Source organism: Perca flavescens, chromosome 11 (assembly GCF_004354835.1).
Source record: "Perca flavescens isolate YP-PL-M2 chromosome 11, PFLA_1.0, whole genome shotgun sequence".
Lineage (NCBI taxonomy): Eukaryota > Metazoa > Chordata > Actinopteri > Perciformes > Percidae > Perca > Perca flavescens.
The window spans coordinates 2,693,986-2,716,485 of NC_041341.1; the positions used below are offsets into that span (position 1 = coordinate 2,693,986).

General features: G+C 40.4%; 1 protein-coding gene and 1 long non-coding RNA gene across 4 annotated transcripts in view; one reads left to right on the forward strand and one right to left on the reverse strand.

The window, feature by feature from the left end:
* Window positions 1-4,056: 4,056 nt before the first annotated feature.
* On the reverse strand, window positions 4,057-4,905 carry LOC114563816 (uncharacterized). Its single transcript, XR_003693688.1, has 5 exons — window positions 4,843-4,905; window positions 4,606-4,768; window positions 4,411-4,521; window positions 4,175-4,306; window positions 4,057-4,092 (listed from the first exon to the last, which is right to left on the reverse strand). It is a non-coding gene; the product is annotated as an uncharacterized LOC114563816 (long non-coding RNA).
* An 11,059-nt stretch (window positions 4,906-15,964) lies between these two features.
* LOC114563815 (interferon-induced protein 44) overlaps window positions 15,965-22,500 on the forward strand; it is a 61,889-nt gene continuing 55,353 nt past the window's right edge. For all 3 annotated transcript variants that reach the window (XM_028590734.1, XM_028590735.1, XM_028590736.1), the window contains exons 1-3: window positions 15,965-16,049; window positions 16,204-16,282; window positions 18,006-18,038. In XM_028590734.1, the coding sequence (XP_028446535.1) occupies window positions 16,261-16,282; window positions 18,006-18,038 (55 nt within the window). In that variant the 5' untranslated portion in view covers window positions 15,965-16,049; window positions 16,204-16,260. The remainder of the gene's footprint in view (window positions 16,050-16,203; window positions 16,283-18,005; window positions 18,039-22,500) is intronic.

The window sequence follows — 22,500 nt, forward strand, 5'->3', positions numbered from 1 at the left end:
AATCACATTCCCACATCACCACAACTTTCAGCTGATGCTTATTTTTAGAGCAGCCACTCTGTTATGGAACTCCGAGCGCAGCTCACCCTGTGTTTTTTTTTTTGTTTTTGGTGAGAGGATTGATTTCACCTGGCGCATAGCACTCATCACAGCCGTGAAAGAAGCAGCCATTAAATTCATAACACGTGTGTGTGTCTTCACAATAGCCATCTACAAAGAACTGACCGAATGACTTTTCACCTCTGTTCAGAGCATGTTGTATGTCAAGGCCCTCTCTGTCTGCAACATACTCAAGCCACTGTATTGAAACATCAGAACATGTCTTGTTTTGCCTAATGTAGGCACCTTCGTATGTCAGAACAACAGTGTCTTTGGGGAGGAACAGCGTTTTAAATACACCCATACACGAGGAAGCCAATGTAGCGTATGCAAACGGGTCTAGGCCTGTGCACTCGTGGAAGGCCTCTCTGTATATTTTGCAGCTTTAATCAAAACCGTTACATCGTTAACACAATAGTTGCGCAGCTCTTTTCGAAAGTCAAAAGGTGTGTCGCGGACCGTATCGTACCACTCCATGAACGTTTTCTTAGAGGTGTCACTCATAGCATCATAACCATATAGAGCTGGTGCAGGATACGGTCCGATATAATTCTCATTCTCTCGCTTGTTAAATTCATGGGGGAAGAATCCTTTGAGAAGATCTGAGAACCCCATTGCTGCCGGAGTTTTAGACAGAGCCATAGGGATAAAACTGAACGAATCGATCCAACGCTGATTGAAAGTAGAATCGATCATCAGAAGCACCCTAGAACCGCGCATAGTAATAGTTGGACAAAGTTTCTGACTCACCAGATACTCTAAAACTATATAACTGTCAAAACCTGAAGCATTGTGTGCTATAAAAGTATAGCCTTTGTATTTCTCCTGTCTGTAGTTCTGAATGAATGATGCGACGCAGTTTGTTGTTTCGTAGCAGTTTTTTTGCCCGTCCATATCCATAACGCATACAAAATTAGCTTCATGACGCCCACATTGATAACGTGTTTGAAATCGTAAAGAGATACTTATCACTACTTTCTTTGCGTTCTACGGGTTGTATATAGCAAGAGTGCGTAGTAGCACCTAAAGGCTCTCTACAATGTAGGCATTTAGGTTTTTGACAGCTGTGTGGATTTTTCGACACACGATATGTTGCGTGACAGGACTCGCAATATTTGTTTGTATTGCACGGTATAAGCCCGTGTTTCCCATCGGGTTTTTTATGGTTTGCAAAACACTGTTGCGATTTGCATATGCGTCTACAGTCTGTGCATTTAATGGTCTTGTCAGGTATACAAGCAGGGTAACACACATTACAATCCCAACTACAACGGTGCCCCAGAGGGTTCTGGTAGGTCTTGTAACACCCTCGCAAACGTCGGCCCCAAAAAAAAGCCGTTTTATTTACGATGAGATAATAATTCTCGTCATGCAAATACAACCACGCTGTTTTCACATCGGGTTTGTCGTGCGTTTTGAAGATTGTGGGTTTTTAACAGCCAGCTTCATGATGGAATATCACAATTTTCATTTTCAAATGTTTCTGAAATCTGTCAACATCAGAGAACGAAACTTTGTGTGTGTAGTCAAACCCCAAATCACTATGCAGCTGCTTGGCATAATTCATCTTCTCATCATGCGACAATCTGCTGTTTACATAATGTGCCAGGCAGAGAGAAAAGCAGAGATTGTCGTTACCAGCGTTATTCTTGGGATTATACAAAGCATTACCTTTTTCTGACAATATTTGATCGTAACCAATGCTTCCTAGTTTTCGACGTCCCCCACCATTCCCTCCCGACATATTGCGCGCTATTGTCACAATTAATTCTAAAGAGTCTTCGGTCAGTGAATTATCGTTACTCTGCATCGCCTGTGCTACTTGCTCCAGAAATGTGTCTGTTATAGCCATCGCTTGAATTCAACATTGTTTGGATAGGGACATCTACGGCAGGACCCCTTAACTCAACATTTAAAACGCTGTCCTGTGTTGCATTACCAAACGCCCTCTCTATTAAACCTGTTAGGGTGCTATACACCCTTTCAGGAACACCACCAATATCCGTCAAATCAATATTTCGCAAGTCAACATCTTGACGAAATTCAGCAGCATTAAAAGGGGTATCTGTCTGGATGCTATTTCAGATGTTACCTTAGAAACCCGCCCGCACCACACTGCACACTACCCTGAGGATTTTCTGAGGGTGATGGAGGGTGATGGAGGGGGTCTATAAGAGCTTGTGGACGGTTGGGGACCGGACTGCTCATCTGTACAAGATCGTTTTGAGGGCTGAACACTCGGAAAACATGCTGGTCTCTTATTACTCTGATCTATGCCTGTGGGGTCTGTATTTGATGATTGTGTAGCGTCTGTATTGGACTGTGTATTGTTGGAATATACGCTTGAAGGACCATTATGTGACAACTGCGCAGGAGCAGGGCTATCTGATGCATGTGTTTTCTCACTGTTGCTTTCACTAGCTCTAGCGCTAGGCATAGATCGGGCCCAGGCTTCGAATATTTTTGCATGTATTGCGCACAATCGTGCAAAATCCTGAGGATTGCTTACTGCTCTTGTGTAATCGTCCTCGCACGGCCATTCTAGTTCCTCATCAATACGAGCATCACACCCCCCTAGGGGTTCAGATTTTTTTTTTTTTTGGGTGGGGATGACATTTTTTTTTTTTTTTTTTTTTTTTTTTATATATTTTGCACAAACTATAGCCTGTTTTACTGCGGGGTCAGATTCATTGTGTTTTTAAGGCATACTATCATAGGTACAAGCATTGAATTGAGAGAGCTGACATGAGAGGCAATAGTTGCGCCAAAGCCTGTGACCATATCAACCAAATGCGTGTTAGCTCTGGCCTGACTGGCTAGAGCCGTTCCAAAGTCTGTGACCAAACCGGTCAATTGTGTGTTAGCTGTTTGCAAGACATCTAATTTATTCATAAGACCATCGTTTTGTTTTCGTAATTCGGCTAATTCTGATTGTATTTGTTTATAAGGGTCAGCGACTGCAGTTTGTTGAGGGGATGTGTTGACGCAATACTCAAAAAGCTCTTCACTCTGAAGTAATGTTAACTGCTCAGGTCCTCCTAGTGCCCCACCTTGTTCAAACCGATTGTTAGTAATATAATTAGGTACTGCTTGCTTATCAAGGAATGGAACGCTAACCTCTAATACATTTACAGGAGTGGTTATGGCGGTATTAGCACTGTTACACTTTTTATCTGCCACAGTTATAACAGAGGTGTGTGGTATACAGCTGACATAATCGGTGCCTTCCTCGGTGCTATAGATACAGTTAAAGAGGTATTCACCTACATTATTTTCATGGGCCTCCTGCAAAGCAGCCTGACACGGTTGGTGGGGTGTAAGCTGTGTCGCGGTTAGGCCAGTGTCTTCAGACTCTTCTCCTGTAGCTCCCCGATTTGTCTGACGTGATGTAGGGACGGTTGCTGTTAGCTCTGTGTCTTCAGACCCTTCGCCTGTAGCTTCACGATTTGTTTGGCGTGATGTAGGGGCTGTCGCTGTTAGTCCGGTGTCTTCAGACCCTTCGCCTGTAGCTTCACGATTTGTTTGGCGTGATGTAGGGGCTGTCGCTGTTAGTCCGGTGTCTTCAGATACTTCGCCTACTTCTATGGCATGGATTGTCTAGAGGTATAACAAAATATTTTTGGTTAAATAAAGACGCACACACACACACAAGCACACATACACCTCTTCAGATGTCTTTTGTTCCCTCTCAATGGAGACACTTGGTGGCTGGTAGGGCGTTGGTGTACTAGACGACGACCAATGCAAGGGCTCCAAGTCTTCGCTAGCCGTTAACTGCTAAAACAAAGGAAAAGCTTTTTTAACAATATATACATTTTATTTAAAAAAAAGCTTTTACAACACTATGTAAATATATTCTGCTATATACAAATGCGTTTCTCACCTCTGCAGTGGTGTTAGGAACACCCGATACAGTGTCTGGGTAAGGCGTGTCTGGAACAAAGGAAGGGCTTCTTCTTTGGGTGGGGCACTGTCCGTGTATGGCTTCACAGGCTGAAATCAGCATTAGATTAGAAAATAATCTTTTTTTTTTAAAATACAACACGCTATTTTACTGTTTTCCTTTTAAACTCACATCAATAGATCTCTTCCTAGATCTCTTCTTAGGCTTGTGTGGACATACGTATCTGCTCCACGGGGGTGACTGTGTGAAATCGTCCTCAGGCGTCAAATACAATGAAACTAAGTCTTCCGTCGCCTTTAGTTGCTAAAACAAAGTAAAAAGCCTTTTTAAAAATATATACATTTTATTTAAAAAGCTTTTACAACACTATGTAAATATATTCTGTTAGCTACAAAAGGTTTTCTCACCTCAGCTGCTGTGTTACTATCATAAGATACAGTGGCCGGGTAAGACGAGACCGGAACAAAGGAAGGGCGGCTACTTTTGGGTGGGAGACCGGTCGTGTATGGCTTCACAGGCTGGAATTAGCATTAGATTAGAAAAAAAAGATTTTTTTTTTTAAATACAAAAAAACGCTATTTGTGTTTTCCTTTTCAACTCACCTCAATAAATTGCTTCTTAGGCTTACGATGGCGAACGTTAGGCGTAGCAGCTTTCACAGAGAGGGGCATAGAAGCACATGGTCTTTCAACAGGGTTGATTTCAGCCACATGGGAGAGCGAGTAGCCCTCGCCCTTGCGGATCCTTTGTTCAGGGGCTGATTGTCTAGACACAGAATATATATATATATATATATATATATATATACATACTGAAAGAGATAAATAAACCGTAAATACCTGTTTGCTGTGTTCTTATTCCTTATTAGAGTGGGCTTTGGTTTAATGTTCTGGCGTGTTGGGGTCTGTAGGATTGGGCTACACGGAGCTTTTTTAAAAACAAAAACAAAATGAATGAAAACACAGTACTAAATCAATTAATGCTGTAGTGTATAATATATTTATAAGTTTTTTACCTTGTGGTTTAATAGTTTCATCAACTAACACAGACACGTTATCCCAGCTCTTTGCATGATCACCTAATGATGCAAACTACATTATAACACACACAAAAACGTTTTTAAGTCACAAATGTCTGAAATACCTTACAATAAGCTTCTTTTTTTTTTTTATTTACTCACCAAATGCAGCCATTGCTGTAGAAACGAATCCTCTTTCTTCAGAGGACTTTGTTGAGAAAACGAGGGAAAGTTTTAGCTAGCCACGTAGCTACAAAATGCAGGTAAAAAAGTGAGCAGATCCCGTCTTGAAACAAGGGGTTTTAAACACCACAAACCAAACCCCTTTATGACGATTTAACACTCACAACAATAGACCCCACATTTACAAGCTAGACACTGGTCTAACACGACTTTTTTTTTTAACACTAGCGTCATGTGGTACAACCCACCAGCATTACGAACACACAATCAAAGTTTTAGCTAATTCATGAATGACTGAATGAATTAAATATCTTTGAACATTCTTAAACACAAGCTTTACTTACCACTTGTAGGTAGCGATGAAAAAACAAATCTGCATTGCTTGCACCAAGAAGAATTAAAAAGTGAAACTCCAGAGGGCTTTTTGATGTGGAAAAAACGTGGTAGCAAGCTAGTTACCAGACTAGCTAAAAAAACATCTAAAAAAAGAGCTAAATAGCAGTAAACAAAAGGCTAAAGAGGGCCCTGCTGAGAAACGATCCCTAGTTGTTTTTCACCAAAACATAAGACAAACTCCAGATGGCCTTTTGTTGCGGAAAAACGCAACGTGGTAAAAAGGGAGCTACAGGCACTATGAACGTCCTCCGTCGTGTATAGCTACGTCTGTGAGAATCCGCCTCCGCTCAAGTGCACCAGACCCCTGTTGTGGTGAAGCGGCCGCCCGCACGCGATATTACGAATCCCACTATGGCCACGCCAAGACCCGCCCTTCAATAGCGTTCACACACTACTATTGGCCAGGCGTCCATGCTTACATGTACAGGTCCTATCCCCTGACCAATCCCCTAACCCTAACCTTAACCACTCAAGGTCAAAGGCCTAACCCCAACCAATCGAGCTGCTTTGTAGGGCGGGTCTTGGCGTGGCCATAGTGGGATTCGTAATTTTGCCGCCCGCACTACATACGTCACCACGTTCGCGAGATGCGCTCCCATATTCGGCCACTAGATGGCGACTGCGGCGTCATCACATCCGCTAGATGCGCGCGCAGCTTCGACGACGAGATGCACTACCATATTCGGCCGCTAGATGGCGATCACGAGTACCAACAACGATTAGATGCAATACCACATTCGGCCACTAGATAGCGATCGTCACACGCACGCTCATATGACCAGATTACAGGGTGGGTTTGCGCGTGCGTGTGATGACGTCACACATGCACGCGCGAACCCACCACTCTAATACTACTCTTGGGTTTCTGGCTGTATTGAATGGGGGGGGAACTGAAGGGTGGAGTAACCATTTCGCATGGGTGTTTTGTGTGAGTTTGGGGCAACTTAGTGTGCTGTGTAGTTAGATGGAGTGTTTTAGTGGGGTTTGATTTAATTTGATTTGGTTATAATTTATTATGGTGCTCAACTCTACAACGGTTTCCCTGGTAATGCAGTCTATTGTCTATTTGAATTATGTTTTCTTTTTGTTTTGTTCTGATGTAATATAAATAAATTGTATATTTTTTACACCTGGTATAGCAGCCTCTGTTTCCGGTTCATTCTGGCACTTGTGTATGGACTAGCGTAAAGGTTACACATGTGACGAGAAAGAGAAGAGGAAATGGCTGCAGTTGATAAGGTAAGTTACAAATCTGAAACAAATGAAGAAACTTTGTTCTGTGCCGCCTAGTTAGGATGAAACTAGCTAGCTACGGCTAGTTAGCTAACGTTAGCTTTGGCAACCGTCTACAGACAAGCCGAAGCATGAAGATGTGCGTACGTAGCAAGAAAAACCATTAGACCAGTTTGATATTACGATAATCTGCTAATGTTTCTCATTTCTATAATAATGGAGCATTGTTGGAGGGAGTCTGAGATATAAGATCAGAATCATGGTTAATGGCCAGGTACATACACAGAACAAGCCTGGCCAAATCTTGAAGAAGCTGTGTGTGTCTTAGTATGCTTGGTTTCAGGTTATGGAACAAACAAACCCCCTTTTAGTAAATTAGTGTTATATTATGTAATACAGTATTATTAGGTATTATCAAAATTTCACCTGTCGTAGGTCAGTCTGGTCACTAGGAAGGTACTACAACCTTCTGAACATGAAAAAGAACTTTAATCAAATATGTTTATGAAACAATTACTGTAATTAACTGTAATTGTACGTACAGTAAGGGAGGTATTGTCCGAATTTCACCAGTAGTAAGTCAGTCAGGTCAATAGGAACATGCTACAACCTTTGAATAATAATACAAAAATCCCTTTGGTGAATTAATGTAATTTGATTCTAAAAGTAATATTTATTAATTTATTAATAATTATATATTTTTTTTTACAGACGTGAAAACTTCACTCCAAATTGCAACTCTAAGGTGTGCAGTTGGCATTTCCCCCATGGGAAAAGCTGCTGGACCATCGCGATTTGCTTGGAATGAGGGGAAGACTTTCCAATTCCCCGAGCACCTCAGCAATCTCCCTAAACGGAAGAAACAAATGGTCCCTAGCATTGGTGAGGATGAGGGAACAGATGCTGACATGGTAACTGCAGAGACCCCATGTACTTCAAAAAGTCTTGTGGCACTTGAAGTGGAGAATGACATGCTGAGGGAAGAGAATGACAAATTGAAAAAACAATTGAAGAATAAAAAGCAAACTTTTTCCTTCAGTCAGATTTCTTCCAGCCCTGACAGAGTTCAGTATTTTACTGGATTGCCTGATGCTGCCACTGTCCTGTTTTTGGAAGCGCTCCTTTCTAAATTCGAGCTACATATATCATTCTGATTGGACTGTCCAAATGATGCCCCTAATTGATCAATTGCTCCTGACCTTAATGAAGCTTAGACTAAATTGAGGCCACGTAGACCTTGCAACAAGGTTTAATTGTAGCACAGCCACAGTAACCAACATCTTCACCACCGTCATTAGTGCCCTGCATGATGTTAACTGTAGGATCGTCCTCGACTGCACACAGGTTGCCGTCTCTAACACAGAGAGGCTTGATGCACGGTGCCATTTGTACAGCCAGTACAAAGGACGAACCACACTTAAGGCTTTAATTGGTGTTGCGCCTAATGGAGTTATTACCTTTGCCAGTGACCTGTACGGTGGGAGTGCCTCAGACAAGGCGATAACAGCTGACTGTGGACTTCTCCAACATTTACATCCCGGTGATATGGTTATGGCAGACAAGGGCTTCACAATTCGTGACATTTTGCCAGGAGTTTCCCTGAACATCCCGTCTTTCCTCGTCTATGGACAGTTTACGCAGGAGGAAGTGAACAATAACCGATTAATTTCGAAAGCTAGGAGACAATTCAGCGACTGAAAGTGTTTCACATTTTGGACCACATTCCATACCAGTTTAAACTAAATGTAAACAAGATAGTTAAAGTGTGTGTGTGTCTTACAAATTTACAAACACCCATTCTCCGTGAAATTGGATGAGTTAACTGTGTTTGTACATGCATGAATTTCTGTATATTTGCTTACATATTTGATTACACACTACATGTACTTACTATAGAGTTAAAAAAGACTAAATGTAAATAGGGTTAGGGTAGAATTAGGGTTTGGTTGAGGGTTAGTTTTACAAGTTCTGTATAGCATGAAGGGCTTACAAACTATAATAATAAATATATGTAATATTTGTGATGTATAATATAGATGTGATATAATAATAAATATGTATAATAAATAAAATACCTGACTTGTGTGAAATGTCATTTATTTTCTTAAAACTGTGAGAGTTGTAAGGTAGGAAAATCTTTATAAAATATAGGCTACACAGCATTTTATCTTATCTTAAAGTAAGTAAAGCACTACAAACATTCAACATTTATCTTAAATTACTTTAAAGCAACATGCCACAGTTGGTGAAAATCCGGGGTTAGAGTAAATGACAGCAGAATGTCATCAGGGCTAACTTAGTTATGCTTGTGTTGTCTGTTTGCTCTCTGAACCACCAGAGTATACTTTTTATTAATAAGCTTTCTTACCATAATGAGTTCTTAGCCTGGCCAACAGTTGCTTCCTCAACCTGCTGCTTCTCCTGATCATTGACAGCACATATAGAGCCTTGTCCTCAGCTTGGACAAAACCTGGGCTGGTCACCAGCCCATCAAACATCTTGATTGGGAGAGTCTAGATTTAAAGTTAGGCACAAGTTGTGAAGTCAGTGAGGTGTCCACATACTTAGCCACGTAGTGTATACAAAATACATTTGAAATGAAAGCAATGGTTTACATACATACATACATGTGTGTAGTTTACCAAATTTATTATGAGCCTAAATTATGTATTGTTATTTTTTAACTATATTAAAAATACCAACCCCTGGTTCAAATTTCTAAACATTAAACATTGTACAAAACAAAATGATTATGTGTTGGATGACAAAACCCTAGCTGAATTGTTATTGATTTAATGTAAGTGTAATTGTGATGTTTCTGCTAATTCTAAGGGAACATGAAAGTACAAAAGTAAAAACTCTTACCTGAGGTGTCTCTGGACTCAAAATCCACCCCATCCCTGTAAAACTCCCAAGCTGGGTGACAGGTCTTTTGATGCCAGCTGAAATAATGGTATACAAATGGTTATAATGATAAAATGAGTAATGTATTTATCTCAATTTAATAGCCTTTTATTATAATCATTTATTTATAGCACACAATCTAAGCTTTTAAAAAAAGGAAGAAAAATAAATCTCAGTGTACATCTCAGCCTCACTGTCTTGCAACTATATTTCAATATGGTGATATGATCATGATTTTTCAGCTGCAATACAACTCACCGCGAGTGTATGTTAACTTAAATACGATTAATCTCATTAGCAATAGCTTTAAACCACATTACGTAGTTAAGAAAATAATTCAAACCACGCAACATCAACAAACTCATTACAAACCTGTTGTGTGTTGTGGATGGTGTCATCTCAGACACTCTCTCGGTTGCAATGTCGTCCCCCTTCGGAGCGTCGGCCTTCTTCCACACACATCCCACCTCGGTGCGGGACACATTTTTCTCAACCCAAATCAACAAAGCCGCCATATGATGGCACTTGTCTCTGCCGATTGGGCACTCGCATGTGCTGTACCTGACTGCCTGGCCCTCAACGTGCACCTGTATTGAAAACAATTTAACCCTCACCCTAACACTTCTAAAACACATTGCTGTCAGCGCTATTACCATAACAATACTTCTGTAGCTAGCCCGGGGCTATCAGATCCCTAAACCCTCTAAAACCTGGCTGTCACATATTTACTTTTTAATCCTCGTTTAGTTACATCCACAGTTATAGCAGTCCTGTACATTTTTTTTCTTTTGAAATACCTCATCCAGAACATGGAATATCACCTTACGTCAACGAGCTAGCTAGCTAGCTTACAGCTAACTCACCTCAACCTCGTAAACCTTCTTTTTCATTGATGCCTGGACTCTACCCTTAATTATGCCACCTGAATGATGCGCTACACTAGCCACTCTGTTGGAGTTAAAGGAGTTTAAACCCTTTTTGACCACCAAGGGTACCTCACTAAAGAAGGATGTGATCGTAAATACATTTACAGGTTCGGCCATTGTTATTGATCTGGACGAGCTGAGCGCTTGGACCCGGAAGAGGCTAAACGTCACGCGTGACATCAGACTTAACAACCGGATAAGCTTCTCCTATTGTTGTTTCAGGAAAACCGTGGCCTGTAGTAAGTAGCAGTGAGTGATTGGGAAGTACTACAGCAATCAGAATGAGAAAATGCCCTTTTTTTATTTTGGTGAATAAAAATTGTTTGCCAATCTACCAAAACGGTAATTTTTTGACGGTCCCTTACACAGAACCTAGCAACAGAACAGATGATGAAGTGCTATGAAGCTTTATGTCGGATACCAATCTCTAGCGATAGTAATTGTAGTTATTTTTTCTTGATACTCTGTAATAATGTCAACTTTCTTTGACCCTGGTCACGTCATTGACCTGAATTTGTTATGATTGTGGGTTTCTGTTATGTTCTGTTTCCTGTTTTGTTGTGAAATCTGGTTTTCGGTCTTGTCTTGTCTGTTTAACTTCCTGTTTTCCCTCCCTTATGATTGTCCTGATTTGTTTCACCTGTTGTGTCACCTGTCCCTCGTTAGTCCTTGTTACCTGGTGTATTTAGTCTCTGTGTTGTCTCTGTCTGGTGTGGGATCATTGAGTGTTGCTGTATGTGAAGTTGGTTTCTGTCTTTGTGGTTAGTCTTGCCAACCTCTGGACACTCTTTATTGTAAGTTTGTGTCAATAAATTCCATTTTTCTGCCCATGTTAACTGGTGATATCACAATTTAACATGGGCAAATGCAAGCCTGGAAACCGTAAAGTAGTTTCATTTTTGCCTCACATACCAAAACCTACAACAAACATGTATGACCCCACTTCACACTTTATTCTGTTTTGGGGGTAAAAATTAAACGCGTCAGTCATGCACAAACATGATCATTTATCATTGTTATTAACGTATAGGCCTATCTCAGCACAAACAGTCTCTTTCAACCTTTGCCACAAGTCAACTGATCATAGTTGTGTTTAATTTCATTAGACTCATATTAGGGTATGTCTGTGTCGACCCAGAATCACGCTTTTTGTCTTATGGTAGCCTATACGCTATAGTTATGACCATCAGTCATTGAATGTTTTGTAGCAAAGTGCTGATCCTCGTTTTCTCTCAGGCGACTTAGTGTTATCTAAGTCTCGGTTAAGTTATGAAGTGAGTTGCAGCAAAAGTCTAGTGATTTGAAGTGAAGAACATATGAAGCTTATTTACTCCGAGTTTGACTTTTATTTATCCCACACATAGTTTGTTGGCCTACTTTGACGACACAAAATGGTCATTATTGTATATGATTACAAAGCTTCGATGTACTGAGAGAGTTTGATAACATTCAGATATGTTGCTGTTTCATACAAACCTACTTTACTGTTTCCAGGTTTGCATTTGTCCATTTTAAATTGTGATATCACCAGTTGACATGGGCTATATTTCTCTCATATGTTAACCTGTGTTAACTCAGAGTAAAAGTCCAATATGTAGATAGAAATAACAAAATCATTTCAGTGGTGTGTAGTGGTATAGACAACATAGAAGCTAGTCTGTGAACTTTTTTTGGCCATGACCTCCAAGGTTCAAATCCCAGCTAGATCTCTAGTGCGTTGTTTCGTTTAATTACATTTTTTTCTATTCATACAGTATGTGTGGTATTTGTGTGGATAATACTTAACGGACATGTATTACACATAAACTGGTGATGTTTTCAGTTATATCCATTATTTTGTCTCACTTGCAATCACTTTGTGAAAATGTGAACCTCTGCCACTCGAGGGGCGGAGGCAGAGCAGAAGGCAGAGCAGGGCCTTGTTGAATATTCACCGATTTCATGCAAATATCACCAGTTAACAGGATCACCAGCTAAACTGGCACACCGGCATGGAGTTAGTTTAGACGATGAGCGGAGTAGTTGGAGAGCCTCGCTAGTTTCAATGAGTTTCTGTTGATAAACGCTACAATGACTTCACCAGAACTGCTGATGGACTTGTCGCAACTGTCTTTAATTTTCATTGCGCTAACGTTATGGAAATTACATTTACGATAGTAATACGGAGACTTTGCTGCTGAAGTAGGAACTTTCTGACGTTACTTAATACATGGATTATTAAGTTTTAATTTGCTTTACTGAAAGGAAAATCGTGTAAAGGCATGAGGTAAGCTGACAACAATAGATGTTAATATATGATGACTGACAGCAGGATTCAACATGGCTAATGTTTGGGGAGCTAACGTCAGCTGGTGAAAATGTAACGTTAAGTGCGGCTGGTCTGTTAGGGCTCCGTGTTGCTGGATGTGGCTAATGATGATTTGTGTAACGTAACTTTACTCTATGTGTAACGTTACATTTTAGCGTACCGTTAGCTTGCTGGATTTGTCTTGAGATATTATAAAATGAGATTTAGGAGTAAAGAAGAGTACTTACGTTAATTTAACTGAAAACTTAACACAGATTGAGTTTAATCAGCCGCTATAGCAGTCAATGTATGTATGTCAATATTAACGACGTGTTAAAAAAACAGTTGTAACGTTAACGTTGCTAAATGCAGCCCGGTCTCACGGCAGTTTGTGTAAATGTGACGTTATTGTAATCTATTGATACGTGTTCACGGAGACGTTTTTGTTGGTTTTTACGTGGCGGACAACACGAAAATGTGAAGTAATGTATTTCAATGGGAAGCATATTTTGTGGCCACAGCACGAAAATGGTAGGGAGTGATATAAGAAGCCGAAAATCCGCGTAGGGAGGTTGGTCGGGGTGGTGGACGGGTCAAACAACACGGGACTTTCACCCGGGCGAGCGGGGATCGCGTCCCTGCGTCTAGCGTTTTGTCCCGCGTGTTACTGAGGCGCGTCTCCCAGCGTTTACGGCACCCTTTCCCCGTAAGCTTTTTCCTAAACCCAACCTCCGCCATCCCGTTATTGTAGCGCGTCCCCAGCGGGCCGCCTCGCGGCTTATGGAGCGACCTTTTCGGCCGCCTCTCGGCGCCTTTCCCCGAAAAAATAACGTGACATTTACACGTAAAAAATAACGTGACATTTACACGTAAAAAATAAAAAAATAACGTGACATTTACACGTAAAAAGTAACGTGACATTTACACGTAAAAAATAACGTGACATTTACACGTAAAAAGTAACGTGACATTTACACGTAAAAAACAAGAAAAACGTCTCCGTGAACACGTATCAATAGATTAAGAATAACGTTGATATTTACACGAAATGCCGTGAGACCGGGTTGCTAAATGTCTTATTTGAGGTCAAAAATCAATCAACTAAAACGATGTTTGCTGTTCATAAATGTTGTTAAGAGCTAGCTAGCATTCACCACTAACTGACATCTCAGCCGGTCCATTAACAGTTACTAGGTAACATAACCAGAGGTGGGTAGTAACGAGTTACATTTACTTTTAGTAGTTTTAAATCACTATACTGTTTACATTTACTTGAGTAGATTTGTGAAGAAGAAACTGTACTCTTACTCCGCTACATTAGGCTACAATGAGCTCCTTACTTTTCTTTTTACCTCTTTGGTATTCTACGCCTCATTGTTTTTATTTGTTTTATTGTTTTAACTTTTATGAGCGCACCCCTCTTTCTCTCTCTCTCTTTCTCTCTCTCTCTTTCTCTCTCTCTCTCTGTCTCTCTCTCTCTCTCTCTCTCTCTCTCTCTCTCTCTCTCTCGGTCTCTGTCTCTCTCTTTCTCTCTCTCTCTCTCTCTCTCTCTCTCTGTCTCTCTCTCTCTCTCTCTCTCTCTCTCTCTCTCTCTCTCTCTCTCTCTCTCGGTCTCTGTCTCTCTCTTTCTCTCTCTCTCTCTCTCTCTCTCTCTCTCTCTCTCTCTCTCTCTCTCTCTTTCTCTCTCTCTCTCTCTCTCTCTCTCTCTCTCTCTCTCTCTCTCTCTCTCTCTCTCTCTCTCATAATGAAAGCATGGTTACCTTTCAGTAAAAGTACCAAACAGCAGCTCCATTACGTTGTTCTAGTTCTGCCTGCAGAGCCTGCTAAAAAAAAACTAGGTTTGGAAATTTGTGTTACTTGTGCTTATTTATTTTTATGTATTATTATTATTTTATTGATTTTGTTTTTTAAGTACTTGAATTTACCTGGATTATTGTAATTGAAGATATTTTGTAATTAGTTAATTTTAATTTATTTGATATATTGGATATTGAACTATAATTTGCCTAAAGATGATTATTTAGTATTTTTGTCCATCTGATTGAATGCTTGTGTTAAAAAATAAATCAGACGTTACTCAACAGTTACTCAGTACTTGAGTAGTTTTTTCACCAAGTACTTTTTTACTCTTACTCAAGTAATTATTTGGATGACTACTTGTTACTTTTACTTGAGTCTTATTATTCTGAAGTAACAGTACTTTTACTTGAGTACAATTTTTGGCTACTCTACCCACCTCTGAACATTATTTTATTATTATACTTGCTGCCATAGGTGAAAATAGTAAACAGTACCCTAGTAAGATGGTGGACATCTGGTTATCCCATTAGTTATGACATCATGTCATATCTATTGTTCTCTATCTATATCTATCTAACCCTGAGGGAACATTCCCTAAACATTGGTTTTTGGTTTGGTTCGAACTAACCTTTAAGGAACCATAAACTAACGTTCCCCAACGTTCCCTAAACGTTCTGTGTTAGTGGGGGTAAGTCAACCCTACAGTTTTCAACTTGGGAGCAAAACGTGCTCTTTGGGGAAAAAAAAAAGTGACCATAAGTTCATGCTAATTATACAATTGGACTTTGGGGTCAAGTGTTGTGGTATCCGGCCCAGGTCCCGGATGTAGAAGCCCCCTTACTGGACTACTGAATATAATCATATTCCATTATATTTTGTATTTTAAATTGTTACCTGCCACCAGAATTTTGTGATTTCCTTGCCATAAATGTAGACGTTTTTACCATAAACTGGTGCCCAAAAATGTATCAGAATGCAGGAATTGAAGTCTTTTACACTCCAAATGTCCTTGGGGAGACCAGCTGCGTCTGTGACTGTTAGAGAACAGAAGATTTCACCTGTCTTTATGTCGGACTACAGTCAGCAAGCCCAAGCACGACTAGCTGATTATATGAAATAGGCCAAAGGATGTATGAATATGTTAATTATATATATAATATAGGATATATTCATAAAAACGGCGCACGATGTCGACGTTATTCTCCGCTTCTTCTTCCTCGTTTCACAACCTTCGTCGAGCTGCAGCAGTTATAACCCACGGAGACGGAAGGAGGGCGCTTCCTACCACATTAAAACACGGTATTTTCTCCTTTTTATTGTAAATATGAAGGTCTGTGAAGTGCTGCTGTCTCTGTCTTCTTCCACACAGATTTCTGCTGCTAACAGAGTCTCTTCTGTCCTCACTAAGCTGGTTTTGGGACGAGCTTTTGTCAATGTGACTTTTATTTTGAAGGTTGGGATCGGAAGGAGATGAACACCTTTCTGTTTGGACATACCTGAATCTGCGGAGATGGCGGAATCTAAAGCTTACTGTGAGTTAATACTTTATGTCTGAATAAACTTTCTTTGCTCGGTCTTAATAATGTAATCACGACTTTATACGATATCAAATTAAACTGCATTAATATCAATATAGACCTATCAAATAGTTTGTGTCTGAATCAATTCGGAAGTTGAGTTTTCTCTGCTCGGTTTTAATAATTTAACCTCGACTTCTTATGATCAAAATAAACTTTAAACAGACTTGGTGGACATCTGTGCAGTAATATGAGCTGACAGCAGTTGTACAAGTGTTTAAATTAAAGATAATCATCCGTTATGTTCATGTCGGTGTTACTTTCACTTTCATCAGGGCTCGCTGATGAACTAACATGGCTGTTGTTAAAATGTCCTTCAGTCAGAATATAATAGTCAGGGTGATTATGGCTTGATCAATATCTTTCTGATCACACTGCACATATATAGCTTTGCAGTCGTCGATACACAGGAAGTTGTGGCTTTTATAAAGAATCTAATAATAATAATAATAAGTAGGCTACAACAGAATATAATGAGGGGGGAGGAGAACTCTGATTTTAGGAAGGTGTTTACATGGCGTTAGAGAAACTTAAGCCCAATATAATAGTGTTTTAAAGTGCGTGTAGGCCTAAACCCGGGCCACCAGGCCTGTGAAAACCAGCCCTAAACAAGCGACTTTTTCTACGGAGCCCCCCTGGGTTCTGGGAAGAGAAAAATAAATAAACTGTGTGCACGGTTTTACAATCCGTGGGGACGGATTTTAAACTGTGGGTAGGCCTACAGATTGTCATTTTACTTCCATGTGGACAGATTGGTAAACTGTGCGCAGTGGTAGTTTATTTATTTATGTCCCCCCTGAGCTTCAGGACAATGATCACAAGAGTTAGTAAATCACCTTTTAACATTATTTAACATTAGAAAACTGATGGGTTATCAAATATAGACTGATGTACCAAGTACATTATATACACAGTAAACCTATGATAATTAAAATTTGCACACACAAATAAATATGGTCCGTGTACTTTTTCGTTCATTCAATTTTCATTTCATAAACAGGTATTGAAAAACAAAAAACGATGGTTATTTGATTTTCGTTTTAAAATTGAAATTGAAATACGAGGCATTTTTTCCTTTTCATGGTTAAAATGGGATGGGAGAAATTTAAAATATGCTGTGATTTTCATTTTCTATTTCATATAACAAAAATAAAATCACTCGGAAATAGAAATGAAAAAAACCTTGTTTTTTATATTCAGAGACCGGATGTTGTCATTACCAAGGCAACAGCGCCAGCCTAGCCTACCAGTGTTGCTTTCAGCCCAAGCTAAAACTACTTTGGAAACCTGTACTCTTGATAATGCTTGGGGGGGAATTTTATATCATAATGTCACATTTATTTATTACCCTCTCTCCCTGCCTCCCTCTGCCTCTCTGTCTCTACCCACCGCAGACAACTTCGCTTTCCTCTGGGTTTGCCATTTGATGGAAACATTTGGGATAGTGTAATTACACAACTCAAATATACAGTATATAATATAGGTATCATCGTTTTTAGACATTTTAATGCAGAAAAGTTACATTTTGTACCTTTAAGCCCAATATAATAGTGTTTTAAAGTGCGTGTAAACCCAGTGAGGAGTCAGCTGATCTGATCTGTGGAACCACTTTAGCTTCAGCTTCAAATCTGTGTTTCTGAATCATAAATACATGTTTCCTCTCTCTCTTTCTGAACAGGTCCACGAAAAGGCAGTAAGGACGAACCTCCAGGTCTGAAACTTTCTTCATTTCAACCGAGTTTAGTTCTTTAAACACAAACATCACAACCTCCTGGTTTGAATGTGTGTCTACTGATATGTGTGATTACATTTTATGACCATTTGATTTGAGTCGGTGTAACATTTCCCGCAGAAAATGTGTTAGTTAAGGTGAGGGGGGTAATCATCTTACCTCGATACGACAGGCTTGTTATAAAATGGTGCTGCAGCTCCTTTAAGAGAACTCTGTGTTTGTCTCATTATCACATATTTAAAGATTGTAAAAACGTTTTTATTATTAATGTTTTAATGCGTTGTGCAGAGAAGTGAGACTGGCCTTGGTTTGGAATGAAAGGGAGGAAACAGGACAGAGTACCACGGTGGAGATCTGAAGACATAGTTAATATAAGGCGGCAGGCGTGTTGCTTAGGGGGCGCCAGTGCTGCAGGAAACCCTGATTAGACGAATCATCTCGTGTGCTTAAAGGCTGATTTATAGTAGAGCGTAGGTACGAGTGTCTGCCTCCTTCTAGAGTATCTCTTTAAAGTAGGGGTGGTTCGGTTCGTGTCACGGTTTTCGGTTCTGTATGGTTCTTGTTATTTTTTTTTCTTTTAATCTTTAACACTCCAGAAATATACTTCAGCATATGATATATAGCTTAATTATCCACAATGTAGGATACAGTATTAAATAATGATATAGTTATATCATTTAATCATGCACATACTGAATTTGACTTGACTTTAAGCCCATTATTGGGACCATCTCTGAGGAAAGCTAGCTGAGATTTGGATACAGCAAGAGGGAAGACTGATGATTTCAGCATGATTTTCATTTATTTGGTAAAAAAAGGAGAACGTGTATTGCCATCTACAGGAACTTATCTGCCTTTTTAGCACATGAAGATTGAAATATTATAGAATATCAATTGAAATAACTTGCATTTATCAAACTACTAAGTTCAAGGTGTAGCTCTTATAAAAATGGTATCCTTTAAAAGAAAAAGAGAAAAAAAGGAACTTTTAAAGCTCCGTCTTTTGAATAAGTCAAAATATGTTAAACACAATTGCCTCTACTGAGGCTATAACAATAGCAAAAACCATGAACATAAAGTGAAGCATAAGTTCAACCAGCACAACACAAAAACAGTATCAGTAATGCTTCTATTCCCTGAGGGTGAGGATACATTTTTTCACTTGAAATTAAAGTGCAGTATTTATGGCTGGAGTTAGAGTGCCACTGTAATATTTTAAATATTAAAAACAAAAATGTTGGCTATCAATATAAGATGTTGCATAAAAATTAACACACTGCACTGTTTAAAAACAACACTCCTCTGTTCACTTAATTTTCATAATCTTCTGCAAGAATATCAGTTTTTCCACATTTTCTGCCAACTTGCAGTGACTGTGTCCCCTGCCGTGGAGAAAACGTACCCTCGCTGTCCCAGGTACGTGAGATGGACCTGGGACAGCGGGGGTGCGTTGTGCCAACTTAGCAATGTGAGGATACTTACGCTCATTGCTCTTCCACCATGCGAGTGAGTCTTCATCCACAGAGATGCAGCCTGTGGCTTTGTATGAGGTGACCGATTCCTGAATGATGTCTGACAAAAGCTTTGTGCTTCTTTCCTCTGGCTCAGTTGTAAAAAAAATCTGCAAATACCATTGCAGTGGCAGATTTCTCCTGGGGAGGAGAGGTCTCTGATGGCCCTGGCTCTGCTCCTGAGAATGAACCGGCCGCTTGGGCTTCACTGCCTTGACCCTGATGAGTATATGACAAAATAGCCATTTTGGAAATGTTAATAACAACAAATATAGCTCTCATGGCAGCAAACAATTATTCTGTATTCGGCAGTGGGGAATAGAAAAATACTACAAAGGCACAAATAGATGAAATATGCTTGGCTTAGTCTAAAACAGTAATTATCATTAGGATAATTGATGATAAATTCAATTTACTTTAGATACAAAATAAAACTACAATACCTGCTTTTCAATGTCCACAATGTCCGTGGTGAGATCATGGTAGATTTTCTGGACACAGGCCTCTTCTAGGTAAGGCAGGGACTTGAACCTTGGATCCAGTGCTGTGGCTCTGTGCAGATAATCCTGAACACTAGGGGCATTGGATCTGCCTTTAAGGTCTTTGGTGATGGCTGCCTTAGCTTCTTCGATGGTGTTACTGTCCTCTGCACTTGATGTCATGGATTTCAGTATCATCTTCTGCAGTGGGATAGTCATTGAAACTGAGGGGGAAGTTTCTGTGCTCATGAGGGTGGTTACATTCTTCAGAGGTCTGAGAATATTAATGAGGCCCTCTGCCAGTTTTGTCTCACTGTCCTTGTCCTTGACTTTCTTCTTCATATCCTTGTCCATCAGGGCAGAATAGATGGCAGCCTGTTGCTCCACATAACGTTCTAACATATCATATGGAGATCCAACCACTTGTTACGTCGTGTATTAATTTGTGAACAGGCAATTCCAGCATTTCCTGCTTGGTTTCCAGGACGTGGGCAGCTGTTGTGCTTCGGTGAAAGAAGCTACCCACCTTCCTAACCTTCCCCAGGAGTCGGGATACTTGGTTTAGTGAGATTGCACTCTTGGCCGCAATGTTAACTGTGTGCGCGAAGCACCCGATCTGTGGCCCAAGTCCAGCTGCTAAATCGAAAGCATTCACTACTTTTTTAGCATTATCTGTAGTAACAGGAATTGTGCTGTGGGCCCTCTCCAGTTTCCATTCCTCCACCGCGTCTGTCAGCATTTCAGAGAGATGCTCACTGTCATGACTTTCATAAATGGGGCGTGTTTGCAAAACACAGCTTCTCATTCCCACTCCGAAGTAATGCAGTGAGCAGTCACCGTGAGGAAGCTTTCAGTGGCCCTGGAGGTCCATCCATCTGTAGCGAGAGCTACGTGGGATGTCAGACAATTCTTTGTCAATTTCTCCTCGTGTCTCGTCAAACAGTTTTGGAATTACTGTGGTACTGAAGTGTCGGCAGGAGGGAATATTATACCGTGGCTCGAGTACTTTCATCAGCTGACGAAATCTTTCATCCTCAATCACGCTGTACGGTTGCATATCTTTTGCCATAAGCAGCCCCAATGCTTTAGTTATGGCTATTGCCCTGTCCGACTTCTCACTGGGAGGCTGCTTAAATGCTGCGGAGAGTAGAAGTTGTTTCCTTACCGACTCTCTCTCTCCTCCTGCTACCTGCCGACAGGTCCGACACATGTCCTCTCAGATGAACTGACATATTAGAAGTGTTTCCATTTGCATATTGAATGCATTTTGCACAATGCTTGCACACAGTCGCAGTTCTATCTATTGTTTTATTTCCGCTGTCATCATAGGTAACATTAAATCCAAAATGTTCCCACACACAAGACTTATATGACGCTGGCTCATCCTCTAACTCTGGGCAGCCTTCATTTTCTCTCCCACTCTCCATTTCTACATGTGAGGTGACCTGCAGCACTCCATAATCCACTTTTACTGTCTATGTCCAGTTTGTCCACACCTCGTCTTTCGAGCGAAAAGGAAACACTGTCTGAGGTCCCGTTCGGGCACAAGGCTACATTGCACATGCGTCGGACCGTGCGGCACACAGACGTTCCGAACCGGGACAAGCGAACCGAGCGGTTCGGGTGTTTTTCATGAACCGTACCACCTCTACTTTAAAGTGATGGTTGGGAGTAATTCACCCTAGGGTCCTTTGCACCATGACCTCGAGCCAAACACCCCCCCAGAAGCTTTTTTCAGCTGGGTCTAACATTGGGAGAGTTAGCGTAGAGTAGCGTTATCAGCTGAATAGCTTAGCGCAGGGGCTAATGGACCCACGTTTGTATCTCTTAAATGACCCCACTAATAAGGCCCAAAATGATACCAAACGTCTACACTAGTACATATAGGTTATGTACTCATAAAACGATGGATTGGAAAGTTCGTAAGTACACCAGAAGTTTATGAACACTTGCCTGCTGGCTTCTGCTCTCTGTTGTTGTTGCTGCTGTAAGACGAGTGCTTAGGGCCGTCTACAAATTACAACACCGAAAAGAAACAAAAATATGTATTAATTTAACTTTTTTTTTAAGTAAGTGCTGTAATATAACTAGCAGGAGACAAGTAATAACTGAGGTAAGTTTGGAGACATTACCTTATTTAATCATTAAATTAATAAATATTTTTGTTGCATCTCTTTCTCTCGGTGTAGTAATTTGTAGACGGTCCCTAAGCACTCGTCTAACTGCAGGTAGCAGCAGAGAGCAGAAGTGTTATTAAAGTAAACTTCTGATGTACTTTCCAATCTATCGTTTTATGAGTACATAACCTATTTGTACTAGTGTAGAAGTTTGGTATCATTTGGGGCATTATTAGTGGGGCATTATTAGTGGGGTTACTAAGGGGTCCCCCCTGAGGGGGGCAGCAAAGATCACAGGGGGGGGGGGGCTAGTCTTTATCTGGTTTGAGCTTGA